At 38.1% G+C, this 22,357-nt stretch overlaps 1 protein-coding gene across 1 annotated transcript; it reads right to left on the bottom strand.

The window, feature by feature from the left end:
• Positions 1-1,418: 1,418 nt before the first annotated feature.
• On the bottom strand, positions 1,419-21,613 carry LOC102579382 (uncharacterized). Its single transcript, XM_006362254.2, has 9 exons — positions 19,928-21,613; positions 19,216-19,827; positions 14,130-15,177; positions 8,012-8,294; positions 7,767-7,891; positions 6,998-7,458; positions 5,389-5,417; positions 3,707-4,336; positions 1,419-2,388 (listed from the first exon to the last, which is right to left on the bottom strand). The coding sequence occupies exons 1-9, from the start codon at positions 21,355-21,357 to the stop codon at positions 1,850-1,852; spliced, it is 5,157 nt and encodes a 1,718-aa protein (XP_006362316.1). The 5' UTR covers positions 21,358-21,613; the 3' UTR covers positions 1,419-1,849.
• Positions 21,614-22,357: the final 744 nt, after the last annotated feature.

Raw genomic sequence — 22,357 nt, 5'->3', positions numbered from 1 at the left:
GTGGGGGTGGGGTGGTAGGGGTAGGGGTAGGGTGGAATGGTAGAGGTTGAGGTATTAACAACTTAGCTTTGATTTAATATTTTTTGGTTTTAGGAGATTAAAGTGGGTTACAACCATTTTATCCAAATCATATTTGACCAAATCCATAATTACCCATATTTTATATGGATGGATTGTGATCCAATTCATTTAACTCAATCCATATTCAATCCGATCCAAACCACCCATTTGCCACCCCTAAATACGACTAATGTAGGAGATCAAGGATGGCTAGTCATTGACAAGAATTCTGTATTGAGACAAAGGTAAATTGCTAGTGTAGCTTCTGATTACTAGTGTGATGAATTAATTTATTGCCCTAAAATCTTTATTTTGAAATCTTCTAATTCATAGATTAGGAATTTGGGCCTTCTCCATTTTCAATATAGTTTTAGCTTATGTTGGTAGATCTTGTTTTGAATTATGTATCTGATATGATTAATTAGTACTTCCAAAATAGAAAGCTTGATTAGTTATAAAATCAACAAGTTGATTGCCTTCCCTAAATGTGTGTCCCACTCATACTACATCAGCTAATGACAACATTATGTGTTTTATCCTTTGTACTTCACTGACTATCACCCAAGGTACCTTTCAAATGCCATTAAGAACCTTAGTTAGGATTAATGAATCAATTTCCAAAATCACTGATATATCAATATATCTTTGATGTTCTAGTGTATCTGTGCATATATGCATCTATTTGGTGTAATTATGCCTTCACAAACATCCCTTTAATGGCTATCCAATATCAATAACGTAGCAGAAAGAGGAAAAAGAGAGACAGATGGAGAGGGAAAGGGAGAGACAAGGTTGTCGAAGGCATACGAAGAGCTGCCAGAGAACACTAGGCTCAATGAAGGTATTGCTAATTTGGATGAAGATGAGAATGTTGCTGATGTTTACATTTGAGTATGAAAACGAAAACATCAACAAGATCTAAAATGAAACATAGAAAAAACTTATCTTCAAAGCATTCCCTTAGAGAACAACAAACTGGATAAAATTGTCAAGACAAATATCTGCCTCATCGGAATCCTAGCTCCGGTGATAGAAAAAAATCTAAAACTTTTAATGCCATAGGCTTAGAATTGACAGGCAACCCCAAAAACAGAAAAATAATGTCAAAAACATTTCTCCTAAAGTAGCCTCACACCTCCGCGTGTGACAGTTACCCATCATAGGAGCCAAACCAACACATAAACAACGCATCGCATCTCATCAGCACATAGCTGGGATATAGTGGTGGCATTAAGATTTAAGAAACAAAGTTTTAGCTGCAGACAACTCCAAGGAAGGAGAAAGGTTTTCCTCTTTCTGGAAAAACAAGGAAACGTCTAATGTTGCAAGTGAGAAAAACTCACCTCAAAAGGCAGCAATGACTCTAAAGAAGGAAGACTTCTTTGTATTTCAATGTCTTTACATCCCATGTGAATGCAAAGGGGTATGTATACAAGTTAAACCTAACTGAGCAAGCAAGGAAAGTCTATCAATTCCAACAAAGATAGATATTCTATTCCTATAATTACGCCACGAAAAGGTAAATAAAGTTTTCTAAATCAGGTTGACTAATTAACACAATCAACACTAATCTAATTTTCCCCCTCCAACACCTACAAATTGATCTGAAACTAAAATTTCCTCTGACAACAATTCAATTCCATCAACAATAGCTCTATCTACTACAGATGGGGATGACCATTGCTTTACCATTCCTCCCTCTGTTGATCATTTGTTAATAAAGGTAATCCTGTTTCTGTAAAATCCATTCCAGACTTGGATAATGTACATCCTGTCACAATGATTGTATTTACTCCATGTCTTCCCTCGGATTCAACTCTATAGCATCATCATTCAGCAAGGAGCTGTCATTAGATGTCAACAACTCATTCGACACTCTCTGATCCTCCTTCTTGATAGGATTGACATTGTCATTCAATAAGCCCGGTTCCTCAGGAAGTACAATATCCATCTCGCTACAGCTATCAGTAGTTTCTCTTTGCTCTGAACTAATAATAGGCAAACTTCCATTCTCCACATGGCATGAATCAAGAGGAGTCCCTTGCGGACACTTTTCACCACTATCACCAGTAAAACAAGATCCTGATTCATCATTCAAATGAGATTTCTGTTCTAGTGGTCCCTTACTTGAGACAAGTTCAATGTCACATGTTTCATCTGCAGCTCTACACTCTGTACCCTCCAACATAACCTGCTTACCCTTGCTATCGGACGCATGCAAATGAGCACAAAAAGGAGGGGTCCTTTGCCGACATTCGTGGCACTTGAATCCAATTAGCTTAGTAATTCTTTCAGCTGTAAGACCGAAAGCATCTCCATGGAACCAGTCTGCAGGATGGAGTAATCAGAAAGGAAAATAAGGTAAGCTACAAGATAGAGACAGAAAAGAAGAAAACATGGAAAATATATAAATGCACCCAATAACAGAATTCCACAAGTGCAATGAAGATATATGAGTCTCCTGACTAAGAGACATACTTTTTTTGGTAAGACTAAGAGACATACTTGAAAAGGTTGAAATGTCTTTTTCAAGCAACTCCTGAACACAACTTAAATAATGTAACTCGTGAAAAAGAAGGGGAGCTTAACCAAAAAGGGATTTAACAGAAACAACTATTGATCGCTTGTCTTGTGCAGTACTTCCTATAAAATCTCTCGTCACATCATAAGTTGCGCGGACTCTTTATTTTTGAAGCCGCACCCGTGTCGACATGAGACGGGTGCGGGTGCAGGATACGTGTGAGATTCGATCAACCCACATCAGGTACTTTGACCAAAGTCGATGGACAAATTTTGGGGAAAATTGAGATTTTGATAAAAGATAAAATAGAATTAAGACGTGAGAAATGGCACACCTTAAATATTATAGTCCCTTTGTCTCTCTTTTTAGCTATTCCTCTTGGTCAATATTCATTGCTTCATGTTTCAAGCCAAATAGAGAGAAACTAGGAATTCAAACGGTTGTGTTCTGACTTTTGGTAGACAGTAGCAACGATGTAAGGAGAGTTGGTGGAAGGCCTTGAATGACTTTCTTTTTCTTTTCTTTTTTGAGGGGAAGAACCAGAGAGCTTGAAAGAAGAAGTTGGGGGACTTGGGAAAGACGACCTAGAAGATCTTTCAAAATTTGGAATATCTTTATAGCTCTATTTTATAATTTTGGATTATTTAGCCGAATCCCAGCACCCGTATCCATATCTGGATCCGTACCCCCAAATCTTAAAATTTAGTTTTTGCCGAATCCAACCCTTGGATTCGCATACGCTGATACGCATCGGATACCCACCCCCGAGTCCAAGCAACTTAGGTCACAACCACACTCCAGTTCAACTGTTTATAAAATAAGTAATAAGTTCAACTGTTCATAAAATAAGTATTCACATTATCCCTTATCAATTCTTGTTTAAAACTACAAACTGAGACAGCAGGCTCAGAGGAGACCAGACCCACGATCAACAATGTTATACTAGATAATGTCACATCATTTGTTAAACATGATGAACAACAGAAAATACATGAATGCATTGCTGCAGGGAAACAATTCAAGATATAGGAGAGACAAAAACCAACTCAAGATATATGGTACAGAGTCACCAACAAGATAACCAAAGGGATCGCGTACATATGCACTGAATAAAATCCTCCTTACCTCCACAAACTTCACATGCAATGTAATTTGAAGTAGGTGTATATTCTAGTTCACCACAAAGACAACACTTTGGCTGATCAGCTGTGCCGCCCAACTCTCCAGAAAGGACAAGAAGCTTTTTACTCCTGAAGAGTGTCACTCTTTCATCTTTTGGCTTTTGTGAGAGCAATAGACCATTCAGCCAGTAAATCCGACATAACTGCATTCTCTTCCTCCGCCAAGCAACTTCTGCTGGTTTCTTTTTCTCTGATATGTCAACTTTTGCCTGTTTCCTAGGCCTACCCCTCCCCCTTCCAGATTTTGTTTGTTTACCTTTCTTGCGTCCTATTTTTTTGTTTTGCACAACTACAAATTTAGCCCTCCTAGCAGAACGTCTGAGGGGTATAACAACAGGCTTCTTTTTGCTACTCAGCAACTGTGCTGGCTGTTTATTTTTGGTGCCTCCAGATATAATCTTTAAGCGCAGCGGTCTCAAGGCTTTTGATGCTTCCTCACTCTTTTGCATCTCTATCCTCCCCCTCTTGACATTCTTTCTCACATTATTCACATCCATACACTTGTGACATGTATGCTTAAACTCAGCAGCAACAACTCCAGTTGACTTTCTAACATGTCGTTTATGGAAGAAACCTGAAGAAATGACAAATTCCAGATCAGTTGCAAAAAATGTGGACAAAAGGCAAGGGGGTGTGGAAGCAGGGATGAAACTAGTGACCTATTAAATTTTGAAGTATTTGAATCAACATATGTAAAAAGGAAGAAAATAAACAAAATCTACATGAAACTGCATAACAAAAACGATGGAAGGGATACAGGAAACTCAAGGCAGAAATAAGTCTTACCATCAAACAAAAAAGTATTGAAGCCTTGACACTAATTGAAGGGATGACTTTTTACAATTTACCTAGGAATACCCTAACAGTGCCCATCATGTGTGGACTGAGATTTCAGCTATCATGTGGATATTCAATGATAATTTATTTTACATGCCCCAATACCTATTGAATTATGTAATTTTCTCAACTAATAAAAGTTTTTTAGTGATGGAAAACTTTTTATTTATAGAGAGATGTACACATCAAACAAAGAAAAGGCAGATAGGAAATCATAAAAGGAACACAATTACTATGCTATGACATCAAGCATTTCTGTCAAAACTCAAAACTAAGAACAGAAACTAAAACAACAACATTCCAACACGTGAACAGCAGTCCCGAAATCTGACAACGTGACAGGTCGTCTTATGAGCCACCTATTGTACCCTGTAGGGTTTCAGCTGTTCACGTTGTCAGATTTGAATCATACTCCCTAACACTTGAGATTTCAGGACTGCTAGGGAGTATGATTCATATCTGACAATGTGAACATCAGAAACCCTGCAGGGTATAAAGGTGCTACATAAGACGACCTCCCAAAACCAATTCACTGGGCCTTGAAAAAAATCAACCAATTAAAAGCATATATTTTTTCTTGTTTTGATAGAGTATACCATGTAGATACCAATAGGGTTCCCAAGAATCAATTCTATCAGTATGTCATGTTACTCCCCCAATATTTAACATGACATTGAATGGCATTAGTTACTTGATGGATTTTAACATATTTATAAAATGATCACTTGACAGTTCACAAGCAGGTAGAGCAGTAAGAAAGTTCTATTAGGAGAAACTTTAAGTGCTCACCTTTGCAGTACTGACAGCTTACAGCCTCCCTGCAAATTATAAAAGAAAATTAATCTTATGAATATTTCAGAGGTAAAACATCCAGCAAAAATAGAAGTCCAAAATACTTGTCATTATTGACTGTACACCGAAGACAATACATCATTTACCTAGTTAGGCCTCATAACAGAACAAAGAAACCCAGCCAGAAACTGGCCAGTGACAACAAATAACATGGCCATGCACAGGGAGCAATCAAAAAGAAAAAAACTCTCGAAAAATCAGATCTATGCAAAATTGGAAATCTGAAACTATTCGTGCAATATTATTCCTGGGGAAGTTTGTATAGATCTTCAACAGATGAGCTCACATGGATTAATTCAAGGATGACAAATAGTTTCACACTTGCTTGCTACCACAAAGTAAGAAATCATACAAAATATGTTTTTAACGTAAGGACAGAAAACTGACCAACAAGATAGAAGCATCCCCAAGGAGGTACACACTTTTCCCTTGGAAGGTGAAACTATATCAACTACTAAAGAAAAATTGCAATAAAGTTCGTGCATATAACTAGGAATGCACCCAAGGATGTGGTCTAGTGGCCAATAGAGTGGGTTGAGAACCATGAGGTCTAAGGTTCAAATCCACCGAGCCTTGGTGGATAGAGTTACCCGGTCTTGTGTTGGTGGGAGGTAACACGTACCTCGTGGAATTAGTTGAGGTGCACGCAAACTAGCCAGGCCACCACAGTTATAAAAAATAGCTAAGAAATACTATCTAATTTGTCTGACAGTGAAGTCGAGTATTGCCTAATGTAAAACTTCACATTTAAAGACAAAATTCTATCAGTCGGAGTATCAAAATTTACAATCTCTTTTTCTAATTTCTTTTTCTTCCACTTCCTATGGGATTTCCAGCTGCATAAAACACACAATCCCTTTATCTTCCCATATACACAAGCTTTGTCACTTATAACTACTGGATAAGCTGTTAATCAGACCATATATCTACTCAGCTTAAAAATGAGATCTGAACAACAGTGCTTGCCGTAGAACATCGCCGTAGTAAGTACCTCAAGGCTCAAGCGAACCTTTAACAACATTGATTCATACACATGTATGATATCAAGATCTTGAAGTCAAAAGACGTGTGCAGCTGTTCAATTTTTTTGTCTTATTTTATAAGATAGCGGTATAAAGCTGTTCAAATTTTGTCAGTTAACAGTAGACTAAATACCTGAGGGTAAGAACCCAAAGTGATTGAAAGTAAACAACCAATATCGTCTTGTATTTGCAAGAGATGCTACAATTATTCCTTTCTTAATGGTAATACTAAGTACATGGTGATAGAAGAAGAATGAGAAGGAAAGAAGAGAAGTAACACAACAATTGTGTTGAAACTCGCAAGGTTATTCAAAAGTTACTTGACCATACGTGTTCCTCATAACCAACTATTCTCTTTCCTTTTCAGCATAAAATCCCTATCTATATTTATACAAATAGCAGAAGCAGCGTTTTAATAACTCAGATAATGAAAGAAGTTGTTAATTCATTTATGTAAGCTAAGATATTTTGTGCATGCTATTAATTGACTGGAGCTTATTCACAAATATCAAATAGAAGCATACCTAATTAGGACATCTTTGTTACAATGCCCACACTGATAATACTCTGATCTCTCTGCTTTAAGGAAAAGGTATGCAAATCCCTTTTCCTTAAGAGGCTTTTTCATTATTCTCTTGGTTTCACGATGCTTCCCAACAGTTATCTTGCTAGATTTGCGAGCAATTCTTTTCTCCTCAAATCCTTTCACAAGATGCAAGGGCATGTGAGATTCTTCTAACCAATATCTCTTTCTTTCAGTTGAGGCCTCTTCTGGTATGGTTCCACATCGAACAACAATGTCCGGCAAGAATCTTCTTTTACCAAAATCAAGAAGATACTTAACTACAGATCCTTCCGAGCTTTTCTTGCGTACAGTAGCTTTCTTGAATGATCTGACAGCTTTTTGAAATTCCTTGTCTATAATTGCAAGGATATTGGTGTTTCCAATATCATCCCATCTAATATGAGCATCAAGATCTCTAACCTGAAAAGTGAAGAGAAATGATGAACCAAAATCTCAATAAATAACTATAAACTCAGGCATGCATCTTAGTCAACAACAACAAAGACAACTAAGATCTCCTTTCAATACAAGCCACAAGGAGAAGCGCTACTGTAATTAACGCTTTTAGTAGAAACCTATGTCCCATGGAGTCAATTTGGATACTCCCCACAGGGCCATATCTGTATCATCTGGACCACTGAAGTGCCACATTAAGGTAGCAGATCCAGGAAGACCATTTCTCTCCGGTTAATGTTAGAAGACGAAACTGAATTGTATGGAAAGCATACCTGGAGAGCAAGTTGCTCCACAGTTCTTGAAGTTTCAACAGCAGCCCTCCAAGCTATGCACTTATTTCTCTTGGCAAAGTCTGAATTGTCCGGATATAACATGTCTGGTATCTTCTTACATCCACCTGCACATGACAATTCTAAGTAAATGACTTACCAAGCAAAGACATCTAGGTAAATGAAGCTCAACTGTTCAATTGACCAGAAACCGAAGCTGCATTTGAAAAGAAAATGAAAGTCCATACCTTGTCGGGCAGCTTTGCGCGCCAATGATTGAGGCAAAAGCTTCCAGTTGAATAGTCGACGAGATAGCCTTCCCCCCCTCCACCAAAACAAGCTCAACCCACTTCCAGCATTTGAAGATGGATTCACCTCCGGCTCCAAATGCCTAGACTTCTTTTTGCCAATTCCGTGTCTAACACGTGATGAATTGATAATGATATGATGCCCAGAGCCCATTTTGGCTAAAGAATCCACATGCTTCAGCCAATCAGGGGTAAGTGCTAGAGGCCGCAAGTTCGACTCTAACTGGCATCAAACGCATCAATCAGAAATACATACAGGTAAGAAAAGGGTAAAGAAATCTATACAGATATGTAATGCAATAACAACTACTACAACTGCTATTACGTCTCAATTCAAAGCTAGTAAGGTTGGATATATGAATCTTCACCATCCATTTGGACCCATTCCATTCCAACATTCATTAATTGGTGGTTCTCTGGCATTTCAGATTCTTGCAATTTATATTGATGCACACATCTCTAAACAGGCTAAAAAGACTCTTGGAAGAAATTGAACCTAACATAAGCATGCGGTTATGACTTATGACTAAGCCTTCATCCCAACAAGAAGACTTTTGAGACCACGTAAAGAGCTTCATCCTTATGTTGGTTCATGTTCACTATGTTCTTATACTAAGGTTGCATTTGTTTGCATTAAGATTAAGACATCTGAATATAAATGATTGAGATGTTGACTTTAGATCTTATCTTAAGACTAAATGATTAAGATTGTTTGTTTTCAACATCCAAATGTGCAGAATTTATATATTTTTAAACATAATAAATGTACAATTCAAATCAAAAGTTACCAGTTTAAAAAAAAAAAACAATTCAAATCAAAAGTAGTAAACTATTAGAAAAAATATAAATTTAATACGATAATATCATTATTTGATTTAAAAAAACATCTATGTTGCTAGTGATGGTGGTGATGGTTGGTGCTAGTGGATAGTAAGTGGAGGTGGTTGGTGTTGTAGTTACTGGCACAATAGTGGCGGTTGATAGTGGTGTGGAGTTGGTTGATGTTAGTAGTCGACGGTGGCGGTGGTGGCGGCTGCGATGGTGTTGGTGGTAGTTGGTTGTGGTACTAGTTGTGATGGTGGAGGTGGTTGGTCGTAGGGATTGACCGCAGTAGTAGTGGATGATAGTGATGGCCGCAATGATAGTAAATGTAGTAGCGACTAACAGTAATGGTAGGTAGCGGTGGTAGTTGTGATGTCAAAGGTGGTGTGTGGTGGTGATGGCGGGTGGTTGTGGACAGTGGTGGTGAAAATTCTTCACACAAAAATATCCCTTAATAATATTAAGACTTTATTAAATATCTTACCTATTCAGACCAAATAAGTGCATAAATCTTGATGTAAACAAATACACTTAATGGCCTAATATTTGAACTATTCAGATCCAAACCTCCATAAGTGCAAACAAATGAGGCCTAAGCATACTTCATATAAGGAAGGAATCCCAAATACTAGACTATATTTAACAAAGTCATGTCATATATAATTGTATTGATGATTGTATTGGCACTTTATTTTTCCCCATGATTGTACGGTGTGCCATAGAGTCTAGTCAATCATACTAGGATGTCATGAATTGTGATTCACAAGACTGTCCTCAAAAAGAAAAAAAACATTTTGCAGTCCAAATACATCCAGTTTAGTAAAATCTGACCAAGTTTCTGTTATTACAGGCATGTGAAACCTCTAAAGACACAAAACAGTTATGATAATGGCGCCTTGTAAAGAAGTTAAAACATCCAAAACTGCATCTCATCAGTCACAACTTCAATATACAATTGTGCTCAAGTTTAAGTATAGAATCTTCCTTATTCTCAAAAAATATGTTGCTTCTTCACTTCCAAATTGCCAGTAGAATAGCTGCTCAAATTGTGTTCCATTAAGAGTAAAAATCCTTCAGGAGTGTTCATCAAGATTAGATAAATTTCTCTTCGCCTCGGAATGGGATGAAGAATTTAATAACATAAAACAAACTTTGTTGCCTAGAATTGCATCTGATCACTGTCCTGTCCTTTTAGAGTGTGGAGAATGGGCTTTTACTAAGTCCTATTTCAAGTTTGAGAATTGGTGGATGTAGGCGGAAGGATTTAAGGAGGGAGTGGAGGGGTGGTGGAAATTTTTTGAAATATCAGGAAGGCCTGGTTTTATCTTGGCTGGCAAACTTAAGTTGTTGAAATCCAAGCTGAAGGAGTGGAACATTGCTTATGGAGGGAATTTGAAGAAGAATAAAACTATTCTTCTAAATCAAATTAACAGTTTTGATGTTTTGCAGGAACTAAGACCACTAAATGAAATTGAGTAACCTAATTCACACAGCAAAGAGGAAGGGTTGGGTAAGGGGCTTTAGGGTGGACAGCAGTGCACAAAATGGCTTGGAGATTACACATCCGCAATATGCAGATGATACCCTTATTTTTGTGAAGCAATGACAGAGCAAATGTTGATCCTAAGAGTAATATTCATCATCTTTGAAGCAGTCTCTGGATTACATATCAATTGGGGGAAGAGTTTCATTTATCCCATAAATGAAGTGGCTCAGGTAGTCTGGCAGGGGTTTTGGGTGGTAGGGTAGGGGAACTACCAACCATATACCTAGGTATGCCATTGAGGGGAAAGAGCAAATCAATAGGGATCTGGAATGGAGTGATAGAAAAATGCGAAAAGAAGCTTACCAACTGGAAGAGCAAATATCTGTCTAGGGGAGGTAGATTAACCATGGTTAATAGTGTGCTAGATGCAATACCTGCTTATATGATGTCTGTGTTCCCAGCACCAGACAATGTCATACAGAGGATAGATGCTTTGAGAAGAAATTTTTTTGGCAGGGAAATGAAGATAAAAAGAAGTTTCATCTAGTCAAATGGGAAGAGGTCATAAAAAATAAGAAAGAGGGGGGACTAGGATCAGGAACGTGAAGAAACAAAACAAAAGCCTAATGCTAAAATGGCTTTGGAAGTTTATGACAGGAGAGAATATGCTATGGAGAGAGGTGATCAGGGCAAAATATGAAATGGAGAATAGGTGGATGACAAAGATGGTAACTACACCATATGGATGTGGTATCTGGAGATCAATAAGAAATCTTTGGCCTCTGTTTCTTTCTAGAATCAGATTCCAGGTGGGTAATGGAATGAAGGTGTCATTTTGGGAGGACAGATGGATAGCCCAAAGAACCCTGAAACAATTATTCCCAGACTTATATACACTAAGCCTTCAACAAAATGCAACTGTGGCTGAAATGTGGACAGGACAGGGGTGGAACTTACATCTTAGGAGGAATCTAAATGATTGGGAGATGGGGAACATAGTGGCCTTCCATGATACAATGGCCAGAAGAAGAAGAGGAAGTTCCAACTATGCTCAAGATGCTATTTGTGTGAGGAACAGGAAGAGACAGTCAACCATCCCTTTTTGCATTGCAAATGGACAGATCAATTATGGAGAATATTCAGCAGCCTTAGAAAGATCACTTGGGTGAAACCAAGAAACATAGTACAACTCCTAAATTGTTGGATCAATATTGGCAATACTACAATTAAGGAGGAGAAATGGAGGATTGTCCCAGCTTGTATATGTCCAATATATGGTGGACACTGTGGAAAGAAAGGAATCAAAGATGTTTTGAGGGTAAAAAGAACAATGTGCAGAATTTCAAGATGAATTGTATAGCTCTTTATTATTTTTTGGTGTAAACAGAAAGTCTTAGTACAGGCAGAAGAACTTTTTGATGTTTTAGACTATTTGTGACAAAAAAGCACAGAATGGAGTCGGTCTAGTTTGTAATACTTTTGGAAGACGGGCTACTTTGATGTAGTATACCTGTGGATAAATAGAAGAAAAAGTTACCATTCTCAAAAAAAAATGAAATTGAGTTGCTGGAAAGGGCATCATTACATATGGAATTCCAGGATTTAGCAAAAAATGAAGAGATCTCATGGAGGAAGAGGTCTAGAACTTTATGGTTGAAGCAAGGAGATAAAAACACCAAGTTCTTCCAGAAAATGGCAAATTCCCATAGAAGATTCAATCATATAGATAAGCTGGAGGTACAGGGGAACCTAATCACTGATCCAGTAGGGATTAGGAATGAGATCGTGTCCTTTTATCAAAATCTCAACTCAGAAACAGAAAGCTGGAGACCTCAATTCTCCTATCAAGGTGGCCCTAGAATTTCAAAAGAAGAAAAAGAACTCCTACGGTGTGAATTTGAAGAACAAGAGGTGGTGGAGAGTTTGAGACTTTGTGAAGCAGACAAGGCACCAAGCCCAGATGATTCTCTATGGGCTTCTTTCATAAGAGCTGGAACATTGTGAAAGAAGATGTCATGAATACCATCAGGAACTTTCATTGCAATGAGTACCTTAAGAAGAGTTTAAATGCTTCCTATATTGCTCGCATCCGTAAAAAAGGTAGTGCCAAGGAACTCAAGGACTTCAAACCTATTAGTTTATATTTAGTGTGTACAAGATTATTTCATAACTATTGACAGAGAGATTGAAGAAGGTGGCACGGCATATAAGCTGGTGAATGGGCATCAGTTGGCTTTTTTAAGAGGCAGACAGACCATGAATGCTTCTTTGATTGCCAATGAATGTGTGGATATTAGAGTAAAGGGCAAGAATCTGGTATTCTTTGTAAGCTTGATATTGAGAAGGCCTATGATCATGTTAACTGGAGTTTCCTTCTCAATGTGCTTGAAGATATGGGTTTTGGCATGAAGTGCCAAGGTATTTTTTTCAGTAAAGTCTGCTTATCACGCATTGTGTAATTTGGATCAGCAAATACCACAGTGTCCCTGGAGATATATTTGGAAAGTTAAGGTTCCTACAAAAGTTTTGCACTTTTCCTGGTTATTGGCAAGAGAGGCTTGCCTGACTAAAGAGAATATAAAGAGAAGGGGATTCCAATTATGCTCTAGATGTACTTTCTGTGGTTTAGAAACAGAATCCAATAGTCATCTGTTTCTTCATTGTTTTGTTACTGGTCTTCTGTAGCTTTTCTTAACATTGCGAGCCTCCAGTGGTGTATGCCTTCCAACACTAGTGACCTGCTAAAAAGTTGGAATTGCATTGGGGGTGTAGTCAGACAGAAGAAATGGTGGAGATTGATTCCTGCTTGTATATGATGGACAGTTTGGAAAGAAAGAAATTTAAGAATTTTTGAAGGAAGAAGTAGCTCTTTACAGAATTTTAAGATGAAGTGCTTTCTCCTTTTTCATCTTTGGTGTAAAAAACATTTTGTAGAGGAGGCAGTATCCTTGGTAGATCTGATAGGTGCTCTGTAACTGTCAGGATTTCATAATTGGATTTGCTGTCCTTTCTCTCTGTGTTGATGGTTTTGGCACCATCTAGTGCCTTTTTCTTTAATGCTCAAGTTACCATTCTCAAAAAAAAGAGTAAGAAGCCTCGTTTATACTGTTACTGGACCTTAGTATGTGAAACATTAAGATCACATAGTACATGTGACTGGAAATAGCTTGTCCAGCTGACCTTTCCGCCCTCCAAAAAAGAACTAGGGACTGAGAAGGGATATAACTTCCTATTTAAGCTATCAGAGTAACAAATAACTGCCTATAAGTATATTCTCCTCAATATGAAGCATTAAGAACAGTCAGGAAGATTAAGCTCCCATAAAGGAAGATGTTAGATGGATAAAAGAGCAAATGAAACAAAGTTGCGCATCATTTACAAAATCAAAGTAGAAGGCATTTTGCAAATGAAACAAAGGTGCGCATCATTTTACAAAATCAAAGTAGAAGGCGTTTTGCAATTGAAAAATGGCAAAAAGAGAGGGATGATAATAGTGAGAGTGATGTAGAGAACACTAAAATCTTTTTTATTTCACTTGTATTTTTGGTGTGAGGGGAGAACACCATGCCGAATGAGTAGTAAGTTAAACTAGGTGGAAGACAATGGATGTGGAGTCACATGCACCTCCTCTACATATTTTCAATCACCCACTCTGTTTATTACAAAAATCTTTTTGACTTATTCCAAAAAGCAAAAATAATAAGAGAGGGTATCCCAAAAAGTAAAAAAGAGAGGGATGATCATACTTACTGTAAGCAAAAAAGCTCTTAGTGTATCTATCTCATGTGCTTCAGTAACATCTTTGCGCCAATTTTGGGAGTGGTGTGGATTCAACCAAGGACCCGACAGAAGTCCATGAAGACGATCCTCAGTGCTCAATATATAGCAAAGGACATTAACAAGATGGCTTTCCCTGTTCCTCCTAGAATGAACACCCAATGCATCACTAGAAAAACTTTCTGGAGCAGGTCCTGTGCTATTCTGGGTGAACAAGCAGTCCTTTTCGCACTCCGGAACTTTGCAAGAGATGCACCACCCACAATCTTCTTTCCTAGCATCAATCTTCATATTCTGAACATTGGGCCAGCAAAAATCGATAGATTTGCTAGATATGGCCTTCAGCTGCGCTGAAATTATTTCATCCACCGTTTTTTTAGCATCTTCACCAGTCTTACCAGGTGATTTCTTTGTTAACTCTTCAACAACTGATGATGCTATTCGAGCAAAGCTATAAAAGTTTACATAACTTTCTGCATACTGCCCTTCTGACATGATTTCTTTATTGCTCGTTGTTGACGTCCCCAAGTCCACAGACTCATTGCCCTTTCTTTCCCTGAGAGGTCTTCTAGTCTCCATAATTTTGGCGGTAAGATTAGAATCTTCAAAAGTTCCACCCTCCTTGTAATTTTGATTGTCTGCAACAACCTGAGATATTTCAGCTGATCCTTCCGACCCTGGCAGTATATTTCCCATCTTCATTGATGGGTCAACTGTCTCTGATTCATCATATCCCACATCATCAGAACATGATGAGAGCTTTTCCACTTGCTTTCCTTCATTTACCTTCTCTTCATGTTGCGGCAGAATTAATGCCAGAAAATTTGAGGGCATAGTTTTCAGCTGGGTATCCAGATCACATTTTGCACCCGCAACCATACAATTTGTATCCCAAAGCTTCATAATCGCACTTAACACAGTTCCATAAACATTTTCTGATGACTTCATCATCCCAATAACCAGAGCCAAATCATTTTTATGGTAATACTTAGGTGAGAACTCATCTTCACATGGATCTGACCTGCAAGAACAACACCACAAACTCAAGTCAGAGAGGAAAAAATTAAGTACTATTTATACCAAAAAACTGAGAAAAAATGATAAAGAGTGTTAATAACAACATACCCAGTGTAATCCCACAAGTGGGGTCTGGGGAGGGTAGGATGTACACAAACCTTACCCTTACCTTTTCTCGGTAGAGAATGTCTGGAACAAAACATAACAAGAAAACACAAGTCTGTGTGCCAGATTAAAAACAACTATCCTATTTTAGCAGTCGATACAGATGATGCAGTGTCAAAAATTTGGTAGAACTTACAAACTAAAATGTGGGGAATCCCACATACAAGGAGTACTACCAAAAAGTAGATATCATACCATGAAAGATGGTATTCTATAAAATGTCCACCAATCTTCTATGTAAACATGAACCTCGTGGGTGCACCAAAAGGAGAAAACATACATAAGACCATTCCTCAATAGTACAAAAAAGCAAAATCATTTTTTGTCCCATCAACAACTCTCTTATTCCTCTCCTTCCATATAACCATAAAAGGGCTAGAGGTGCAACATCTCACGCCCTCGTCTTCTCTTCCTCCTACCAGTGGTAAAAACAACCCATTGTAAAGCAAGAGTCATGTATTAATCCTCCAAGCGACCAACAAATGAAAAATATACCATTTGATCCCCCTATCAGCCAAAATATATTAATTGTGATAAAATGTCATCAGGGGATTTTACTTTTGTCATGAATCCATTGATTCAATATGATTTATTACTACTTAGTTCATACATGGAGTGGGGTGGGGGTGGGGGTGGGAGGAACTGGAAGTTCATTTTTATTTCACAAATAGCATGCTAGATTATATAGCATCCAATTGTGAAGACCAACACCAAAAATATAAAAGAAACAAAAGAGAACTTTTGACTCTCAACAGGTTCTCAATTCTTTCAAAATTTTATCCTATTTCTCTCCATAATGACCAAAAATTGCAAAAGGTTACGGTCTTCCATAACTTCTTGTTTCGAGCTTCCAACTTGCTTAGCCTCCAGCTTCACATCTTGCACCCAACTATGCTAGGTAGCACCCATTTGAATGTTCAACACTACAAACATTGATACACACAGTTGCCAAGAAAAATCATAGTGTAATAAGAGATGGCTCACATCCTCTCGATGTTATTTTGCTCAAACAACGCCAGTTAACAATGATGCATCTTCTCCTCATGAGTCGCAACATTTATTTTTGTCAAATGGATGGGTTTTATTAAATAGGCCCAACTCCTCTCGGTCCAAGGGAGAATTGAACTCAAGGAATCAAGCACAAGCCCAAGCCCAAACCCAAACAAGCAAGAGCTTCTCTTTCTTCATCGTCTACTTCAATTTCAAAAATTACATAGGCTTTCCAACAATTGGTTTGTCCCGCTTCTGGACCAACATTGTTTCTCCTCTTTATTTACCTCAACCTCTTATGAGTGCTTTCCTCTCCTTGTTTCCCTAAAATCACTTACATGAATAGGATGAGTGTAGACTAGCTGGAACTAGCTCGGCCTTCTTTCCAGGTATACTTGCACTCCATAACAAAATTGTCATTGCCGACAACAAGGCCGAAATCTATGTCTCATCCTTAACTATGAGCTTCACTTGTGAAATACCAGTTAAACTCATTATCCACAAAGCCATCAGAGTTCGACACTCTAAAGATAAAATGCAAGCCCAACAAAGCTCACCTACAATCCCATCTTTTCTTTGCACTCCCGTGCAACCAATGCCGATAACAAAAAAGGTCAAAATCCTTAACTATGAGTCTCGCTTTTGACATATCAGTTAGACTGATCTGAACTGCACCTATCAAAAAGATCACAACGCTGCCACCTCAATTGCCTGGACGAGGTTGACACTCCAAAATGAATTGAGAACACAACCAAGCTCACCAATGACACCCTGTTTCTTCTTTGTATGCCTATGCAACCAGTGCTACAGCCTACAAGTGTGGTCCAACAACGCAAGGACTCAACCATCTAGCCCTTCTGTCAATACTCATTCAGCTTCTTCATCTAATTTTTGACAATGGTAACTTTACTTCTATATATCCACACGGGTATACTACAACCAAAGTGTAGTTCCCCTTCAAAAGTATTACAACTTACAACTTGAAATTCAATTATGTGCCTTGCAAAAACATCACAAATATCTTCTGTTTGAGCTAATAGCTGTTGCTCACTCCAAAAATAAAAAAGGCCTAAACAATTCATTTTAAGATTCTGAATGTTGTTCTGAGTCCCCTCAAAGCACCTCTTGTTCCTCTCAATCCAAATTGACCACCAAATGCATGACGGACAATCTTCCATCTTTCTTCCTTTTTGCTCACACTACCATCCATAGTCCAGCATCTTAGAACGTCTGCAATGCTTCCAGGTTTCACCCAACTAATCCCTTTCTGATGAACATCCTCCAAAGTTGGTCTGTCCATTTGCAATGCAAAAAAAGATGGTTGATTGTCTCAACTTGTTCCCCACATAAAAAAACACCCAGAGGATAGTTGGTGACCCCTTTTGTTCAGATTATCATGAGTTAAGCACTGCTTCTTTGGCCAAAAGCCAGATGAAACAGTTAACTTTATAGGGAATTTTTGGTTTCCATATCATCTTCCAAGGCCAATCTCTTTCCTTCACCACTCCTACATTTAGCTCCCTGTATGCAGATTTGACAGAAAAAATTCCCTTACTGTTTCTGTTCCATTCTAGTCTGTCCACTTCTTCAGTCAGATTGTTGAATCTTGCTACTGAGAGTTATAGAATTCTGTTATTCTCCCAATCTCCCAATCATTCAGATATCTCCTTAGATATAGCTTATAGTTTGGAAAGAAACTTAAATATGATCAATGGACCTGCTAACCTAGAGACCTCGAGGCTAACCTAGCATTCTCACTCCATGATTCTTCTGATGGAAGCAACACGGCAATTGAAGAGACCAACAAAGAAACATCAGCAATGATACTACTAACCTAGAGACCTTGAGGACAGCAATAACCTTCCGCCACCTAGCTGTCCACAATTTGGCAGTCAAAGAGACCAATAAAGCACATCTCCAGAAGCTGATTTCAACTTTTACCTTTCTCTCTTGATCATATAAAAACTCCATTAACCAGCTTATAACTTCACATTCCTTTAAGCACTAACTGGTCATGCATTTAACTCCCTTGTAATTCCTCACAGTCATTGATAAACTGTGACATGTCTATCATAGAGTTCGCTGCACTTTTCTCTCTGTCATACACTAAGCTTGCATTGCTTGGTGTATTCAGACTAATCTAGAAGGTCAGAGATGGGTTTGTCATTCACACTGGAGAATCAAAGACCTACCATCTGAGATTTGATCGAGTCAAGGTTAGGGAGAAGTGGGAGTTCCTCTCACTAAAAACTAGCGTTTTTTATGTAAAAGACATCCACCATATTCATTCACGATTCTATACTTCTATAAAGACATTCAAATTAGAAAAAGGTAATAGTACACAACAACCTGTATCTGCACAACACTCTATTACTAAATGGAAGGGAAAGTTTTATCGGTCATTGTTGTTCATGTTTCAGCTTATTTAAAACAAAATGGAGATCTTTAACAATACAAAGAATAAACACTCGAGCTTGAGAGGAAGACGAATATGGTAACAAACTTGTCATGACATCAGACGGATACCAAAATCACAACATCGATGGCAATCTACCACAATTTAGTCCTAAAGAATGATGGAGTTGGCAATAGGGAATCCCTTGCAATTATTTGACCATTCGACCCCAAACATTCCAATACTACTTCGCTTATGAATTTTGCATTTTACACATCACAACATCAAGTGGAAAATGTTAATGTCAATAGCAACCTAGACCATATACTGATACCGAATATCTAATACAAACTGTCCCAAACATTACAAAGAGTAGTGTCGAAAGATGAATGTTAAAACATAAACCGAATGATTAAAGCTTCAAGTAGCAACCAGACTGTCAGGGAAGGTACAATCACTTACTAACTTTAAGCCAAGGGTGATGGAACTTACACCAATAGGTAATCACAGCAACTATAGTATAGCCGGCCGTACAGATCAGTTGCCAACACCTCTGCCCCTCGAATTGATTTTGCCAAATTCAACCACGGATTCTTTTTGTCAATCAGACATTCAGGGCAATACCAATCACCCTCAGGCAAGTGACTACTAGCAACACCAACACACTTGGAATGGAATGCAGAAGGGCAGCCATCACAGCATATTAAGCTACCATCCATTTTGCAGAGGCAGCATTCGTCACTATTCCAGTCTGTTGACTCATCGACTGCTTCCTCACTCAAGCATGAACCTACAGCAACATACATGGAAGCCCTCCTCTTCTTGGAACTGTCGAACTTCGAATTCCGATCAAAATCCATGTTCTCTGCTGCTACAATTCTTCTGTTAAGCTCTGATTGTATGGCCTCTACTTCAATCACATCATCACAAAGACACCTAAGCATTTCAATCTTCAAAGAAGCTGGTTGCTTGTAGTAATCCCTCTCAAATAGTTTAAAATGACGGAGATCAAAACTTGGTTTCAGTTCAGATCCATGTAGTAGTAGATATTCAACCATAAAGATAGGCCATGTGATTAAGTCCAGCAAATCCCAGTTAAGAGACCTACTTCCACAATTTGTAAATGTACAGATAAATTTGAGTTTCAAAGGAATTCAAGCAAAAAACAATGTATACACAACTTTATGAGAGTTAAAAACTTTACCTAAGACAACCAGACGCAGATTCAGAACTTTCATCTGAAAGAGATTTCAAATGCTTCCTCAGTATTTGCAATAGAGAGAAATGAATAGAGTCAAACAACAAAGTAGGAGCATTTGCCTTTATGCATGCCACGAAGTCTTCCAACTCAAAGGGGCTCAAGAATAATAAAGTACTAAACGATCTCAAAAATGAATAGACAGAGAAGACATCAAGCACAGGAATAGCATCCAAATCTAAACTACTGGAAGAAGGAGGCAAATCCATCTTTGGAGGAATAATATCAGATTTTTCAGACTCTTCATGACCTGATACAATAATTTTCTCCTCTGATACCACACTAACTGCAGGAGACAACAGTGGATCACTCGCTGCATCAGACACTACTGCACAAGAAACACGATCTTCAGCAGAAAAGGATTCTATTTTCGCTCTACGAGCACTTCTTCTCAACACTGTCTCTGTAACACCTTTGCCAGCATCCAAGAGCTTCCTCTTCTTCCTACCCCTTTTCCCCTTCGGCAAGCTCTCCAAAACACCATTTTGCACTTCCAACCCATCGGTACCCTTATCAGGTGTTGTCCACTGAACCTCAACTTCCCGCAGAGTGCCATTTGCTGACTCATTCTCAGTCAAACAAGTCTCCAGATTCATTGGGACCTTCTCTTCATCTCCGCCATCAATTCTCTCAGTATCTCTACTACCCTCTTTCTCCTGGGTTCCTCCTCCTCCAAAACAGCAAGTCATTTCCTTTGACGTCTCATCACCACCACCAACATCTACGTTCTTACTTACTTCATCTAGCCCTAAATTCAAGTCAAAACAGTTCTTTATCCCTACATCCTCCAAGACATGACCTGCATCCCCATTTGCATCCACATTCAAATCAATCACATTGCTTCTATTCACGCTTCCCTCCAAATTTTCCAACTTCACTTCATTTACACCTATATTCTCCTCAACATTCAAATCCAATATCAGCCCTCGACTCCTATTCAAATCAACTACCCCATCAACATCATCCTCATTCAAATTAACTGTCACATCATAATTCAAATCCAAATTCAACCCATTACTTAAATTACCACCACCTTTTCTCAAATTTAAGTTTAACTCACTAGAATTTTCATGATTCATTTCATCAGCAACATCATCATTACCTGAATGATTTTTTTCCTTATCAAGACGTTGCCTTTTTTTGGGTTTTCGACCAACAGTAGAAGAAGGAACAGGCTCCTGCTGCTGCTGATGCTCATGTGGGTGTGATCCATTCAACAGGCAATTGAGTTGGGACAAATCAAGAACCTCGGAATCACCGGACTCATAAACGATCTCGAAAAACCCAGTTCCAGAATTGTATGATTTGACAGTACCACTGAATGTCCCAACCCCTTGAACTTCTTTGCTGACTGTTCTTCCTACAAAGTCCCCCATTTTCCCCCAAATTCTAGGGTTTTAGGTTAATTGTCCGCCACAATCGATCTTCTCTAGGACAAAACCCCAGTTTTTATAGTGAGAAGAGAGAAAAAGGGGGCACTGTTTCTCTCTCTATATATGTGGATTACGTATATATTATATGTGTATATTTAGAGAGAGAAAACTGGTTGAACTGTGTTTCTCTCTCTAGAAAATGCAAAGAAGTTTGAATGTATTGGCATTTGGCAGCCTTCTCTCTCACGCAGCACGTGAGTGGGTGAGTAGCTGGGGTGAGTAGCTGGGGTGAGTGGGTGGGTCGTGGGTGGGAGAAAAGGATTTCATAAATAACATATTATATACACCTAATATACATCTATATATACATACATATATGTGTTGTATGTAAATTTGTTAATACTTTTAATATCAACGGAACAATAATATATTCACTGAAATTCTACAAATAAGGTTTAGAGAGAGTAAAGTATGTATCATTATCTCGTGAAAGTAGAGATGGTGTTATCTCAAATGCAGGAATTTCAAATATAAAGAAGAAGAAAAAATAAAGCAGTGCAGAGCTATAAGAAAAAAAATAAGAACAACAATAAAGCAGCGCAATGATTGAAACACAATAAATAGATGATGATACATATTAAAAACTAGAATTACAAGAATATGATTAATAAGTACAACGATAAACACCAACAAGCTTGAACCTTTGAAAGCAACACAATACTTCACTGCCTCCTAACATTGTATTGTACTATGTGACCTCCACATTCTCTTATCTAAAGTCATCTTCTCAGTAATTTGAATATATGTCATATCATGCCTAATCACCTCTCTCTCAAATATTTTTTCTGCATACATCTACCTTTTTTGTGTGCTTATTACATTCAACTTCTCACACTTCCTAAGTGGGTGAGGTGTTTGTGCATCTCGGTTTCACACTGTTTGGCCAAATTTCTCAAAGATTTAAGGGTTTTATTCAAAATAAAAGAAGTTGAATTTATCTTTA

Source organism: Solanum tuberosum, unplaced genomic scaffold (genome assembly GCF_000226075.1).
Source record: "Solanum tuberosum cultivar DM 1-3 516 R44 unplaced genomic scaffold, SolTub_3.0 scf00387, whole genome shotgun sequence".
In the NCBI taxonomy this organism is placed as follows: domain Eukaryota; kingdom Viridiplantae; phylum Streptophyta; class Magnoliopsida; order Solanales; family Solanaceae; genus Solanum; species Solanum tuberosum.
The sequence above is the reverse complement of the archived record's forward strand: the minus strand, read 5'-3'. Positions and strand labels throughout refer to the sequence as shown.

Excerpts from the sequence above, each read along its gene's own strand:
- LOC102579382 (XM_006362254.2), bottom strand. The coding sequence starts at position 21,357 with ATGGGGGACTTTGTAGGAAGAACAGTCAGCAAAGAAGTTCAAGGGGTT. Across the intron at positions 8,295-14,129 it reads TAAGAGCTTTTTTGCTTACA|TTAGAGTCGAACTTGCGGCC; the intron begins GTAAGTATGATC and ends GTTTGATGCCAG. Across the intron at positions 2,389-3,706 it reads TGCATGTGAAGTTTGTGGAG|ACTGGTTCCATGGAGATGCT; the intron begins GTAAGGAGGATT and ends TCCATCCTGCAG.